We start from the raw sequence: 4122 nt of genomic DNA on the forward strand, positions 1-4122 counted from the left end.
AAGGTAACAAACAGGCTCTATCCTCAATGTAATTTACAAGAATGAAACTAAAAAAAAAAAAAAAAAAGTTTGCAACCATTAACCTGAAATTAGATGTTACTTTACCTATCATTGGTAGTGATGGCCAACGTTACTAGATTTATGTTTCTTATAAAGTGCTGTGGTATCTTCTGTGAGCACGATCTGCCTTCCAAAATTGAGTTGGTTGCGTTCAGAAGACCTTTCAGGACTAGGTAACTAACTAAGGAGTAAGAACTAGCACTAGAGGTGGATAGATGGAAGTTACAGATATGAGTGCTGGTGAAATAATATCCTACAGCCCTGTATTTGCCTCAAAATGCCATTGCCTTTCCTAAAGCTAGGTTAAAAACGAAAATGTCCTTTCTTTTTCCATAGGTCTTTTGTCTTTTGGAGTAAAAGAGTCTGCTTGGGTGAATAAAATATTCACAGCTGTTAATATTCTGGTCCTTCTGTTTGTGATTGTTGCCGGGTTTGTGAAAGGAAATGTGGCAAACTGGAAGATTAGTGAAGAGTTTCTCAAAAATATATCAGCAAGTGCCAGGTAAAATATTTGAGGGTTTTTTTTCTCCTTCTTGTTTAAGAAAATATTTTAAGAGGGTGTATGAGTTTGTTTTTACTCTGCTGATAAAGACATGCCTGAGACGGGGTGATTTATAGGAAAAAGGGATTTAATGGAGTCACAGTTCCACATGGCTGGGGAGGCCTCACAATCACAGCAGAAGGTGAAAGGCATGTCTTACATGGCAGCAGACAAGAGAAGAGAACTTGTGCAGGGAAACTCTCCCTTATAAAACCATCAGATCCCATGACACCCACTCACTACCATGAGAACATCATGGGAAGACCTGCCCCCATGATTCAGCCACCTCCCACAGGGTCCCTCCCACAACATGTGGGAATTGTGGGAGCCACAATCCAAGATGAGATTTGGGTGGGGACACAGCCAAACTATATCAGAGGGCATATGTGAGTTTTCTTCTAGAGCAATGGTTCTCAAACCTCTTGCTTCTGAGACCTTTCTGAGAGGCTATTCCATTACAAGACCCCTCTTCCCAGATTCCCTTCAAACTTAAAAGTATAGGTGTTCTCCCTGTGGGACAACTGTGTGAAGCTATGCAGCTGCTGGTTCCCAGCCTCAAGCTCTGCTACAGGTTTAGGGGAAGAGCAAGGGAAGATTCTAACTACTGGAAAAACTTGATCTTTTCCCCCAAGCAGTTTGCCACCACTAAATAACAATGAATATTTTTGAGTTGTGCATCCTTTAGTTCTTCCTTCAGGGTCACCATTCTGTTTTGTTGTATTCCCTTAGCCCTTTAGTAATCTTCAGACCTTGTTTTTTTTTTGGAGAATGTTATTAGTTGTACAAGCAGAAATAAGATTACACAAATATCTATTGCATAGAATGAGGTACATCTATATGTTTTTCATGACATATGTTGTTTATAGTCATTCCAATGAGGGAAGAAATTGGTATCCTATGAACTTATAAAGTCTTTAACATATAATAAAATATTCAACTTTATTATCAATCAAGACTAGGAAGTTTTGTTTCATGTTTTTAAATGTCTTCTTGGGGCATGTTAAAGACATGCACTCTGTCTTACTCAATGCTTTATGAGTTGAAGAATAGGTTCTCGTAAGAAAAAGCATCCATAAGAAGTGGAGATTTTGGTCTTTGTCCCAGAGCATGGCTCATATGTAGAGTCTCTGCCCTCAAAATCCTCCCTGGCTGTGGGTTCCAGCCGGAGCGGGTCTGGGCCTTCTATGTATGCTATCAATCAACCTGTAATTGTATGTCAGTGATACAGGAGGATTATTGTTAGGTAACACTGTTAGAAGCACCACCACTTTCTCTAGCACAGGGTGAGAGAGTGAGGTTTTAGTTTTATGTATATCAGCTTCAAAGAGCTGATAAACACAACCGCCTTCCAAAGATGTGGTCTGAGACAAATCACCAGAAGGAGCAGTTTTCTGTCAAAGTGACTTTCCAATGTGTTTGTTCTCTTCCTTAGTGAGCCACCTTCTGAAAATGGAACAAGTATCTATGGGGCTGGTGGCTTTATGCCTTACGGCTTTACGGGAACGTTGGCTGGTGCTGCAACTTGCTTTTATGCCTTTGTGGGATTTGACTGCATTGCAACAACTGGTAAGAGCAGTGTCTTGGCTCACTGTAGAAGAATGAGTATTCCTTGTCACGTATAAGTACCCGTGTGTGGCAGCAGATGGTCCAGGAAAGAGAGAGAGATTTGGGGTAAGAAGGGCACTAGGTCCAGTCCCCGCTGTGACACCTGCTGCCGAGGAAGAGTGCAACTCTCTCACCTTGGTTTCCACGTTGATAAATTTGAGAGAACAATTCCTACTCCTCAAATAGTATGAAGATTACCTAAAATAATGCATGTGAAAAATACTTTGCAAGCTGTTGATTACTTTATAAACGTTAGTCATTATTACCATCCCTATCCTTCTATCCGGAAGTGCTTCACATGAGCCATACATGATGATGACATTCTTAAACGGCCTCTTTGTTAGTGGGAGAAAAAATATTGTGCCAATTCTTTCTTCATTATCTTATACAACAACATAATTATCCCAGAGTCATTCTCTAAGTGCTTCCTCTATTTTTATGTCATGGTATGGCCATACAATTGACCACATTTTGAGTATTCAATTTCATTAGTGCACAAAGTATACTGTTTTTTAAATTGAAATTAGAATTTCATACAAATAGACGAAATAACTTCATCTGAAGCCTTCATACTCAGGGGCCTACCAAATGGCACAGCAGTCATTTAATCTCTGTAGATGAATCATTTTCCAAATGGATTAAGACTGCTATTCTATCTCTAAACACTTAATAGTGCTGGTATGTTATGGCCTTTGTTTGGCTCATTGGTTTTTTGCTTTCCTGGAGATGCGAAACTTACTGGCATGACTTCTCCTCTTCTTCCTCTGGGATTTGGATTTTTATGTAATAAGAAAGTACCTTCAAGAATAGAGGAAATTTCATGTAAAATAGATGGACCGGCCGGGCACGGTCTCATGCCCGTAATCCCAGTACTTTGGGAGGTTGAGGCAGGTGGATCACTTGAGGCCAGGAATTTGAGACTAGACTGACCAACATGGTGAAACTCATCTCTACTAAAATACAAAAATTAGCCAGGTGTGGTGGCGCACACCTGTGGTCCCAGCTACTCGGGAGGCTGAGGCAGGAGACTTGCTTGAACCTGGGAGGCAGAGGTTGCAGTGAGCCAAGATCTCACCACTGCACTCTAGCCTGGGTGACAAAGCAAGATTCTGTCTCAAAAAAATATAAAATAAAAAAGATGGACCAAGATAAGAAAAGAGAAGGGACAAAAGCAAAGAAGAATTACTCTGGAGAAGAGGAAGAATTTCGCACAATTTAATTTATTTATCTATTGATGTTTTCTTAAGCATGCACATCTTTTGTTTGTATTTCCTTAGGCGAAGAAGTCCGGAATCCCCAGAGAGCTATTCCTATTGGAATTGTGACATCTTTGCTTGTTTGCTTTATGGCCTATTTTGGGGTCTCTGCAGCCTTAACACTTATGATGCCATACTACCTCCTCGACGAGAAAAGCCCCCTCCCTGTAGCATTTGAATATGTGGGATGGGGTCCTGCCAAATACATCGTTGCAGCTGGTTCTCTCTGCGCCTTGTCAACAAGGTATATTGCATCGCCTTCAGGGCAGGGGCTGTTTGCGATTCTACAAAGTGTAGTCAGTGTCTAAATAATTGCTTTTGTATATTTAAAAAGTATCCTAATAGAAACAAAATGTTATGTAACTATGTATTTATTATTTTTCTCAGAATTTCCATGTAAAAATCTTAAAGGATAAACTCTGCCATTAGTTTAGAGTCAGCTTTTTAAGATAGCAATGGCCCAGTCTTCAGTAGAAATAATATATGGCATTGATACACACACACACACACACACACACACACACACACATCTGTTACACATAGTCATGTATGTAGGTATTATGAAACTTCAGGATTCTTGTCCTAAAATGTTTCTTCTTCATTAGTTTTGGTGATACTTGTAGTTCTTTTTTTTTTTTTTTTTGAGATGGAGTCTCACTC

At 39.9% G+C, this 4122-nt stretch overlaps 1 protein-coding gene across 2 annotated transcripts in view; it reads left to right on the plus strand.

Annotated features, from left to right (window-relative positions):
- The window catches only part of SLC7A2 (solute carrier family 7 member 2), a 69278-nt gene that overhangs the window by 46205 nt on the left and 18951 nt on the right, over nucleotides 1-4122 (plus strand). For both annotated transcript variants that reach the window (XM_017539637.2, XM_017539636.2), the window contains exons 4-6: nucleotides 397-562; nucleotides 2034-2167; nucleotides 3484-3706. In XM_017539637.2, coding sequence (XP_017395126.1) covers nucleotides 397-562; nucleotides 2034-2167; nucleotides 3484-3706 — 523 coding nt within the window. The remainder of the gene's footprint in view (nucleotides 1-396; nucleotides 563-2033; nucleotides 2168-3483; nucleotides 3707-4122) is intronic.

This window comes from Cebus imitator, unplaced genomic scaffold, assembly GCF_001604975.1.
Source record: "Cebus imitator isolate Cc_AM_T3 unplaced genomic scaffold, Cebus_imitator-1.0 Scaffold120, whole genome shotgun sequence".
Taxonomy (NCBI): domain Eukaryota; kingdom Metazoa; phylum Chordata; class Mammalia; order Primates; family Cebidae; genus Cebus; species Cebus imitator.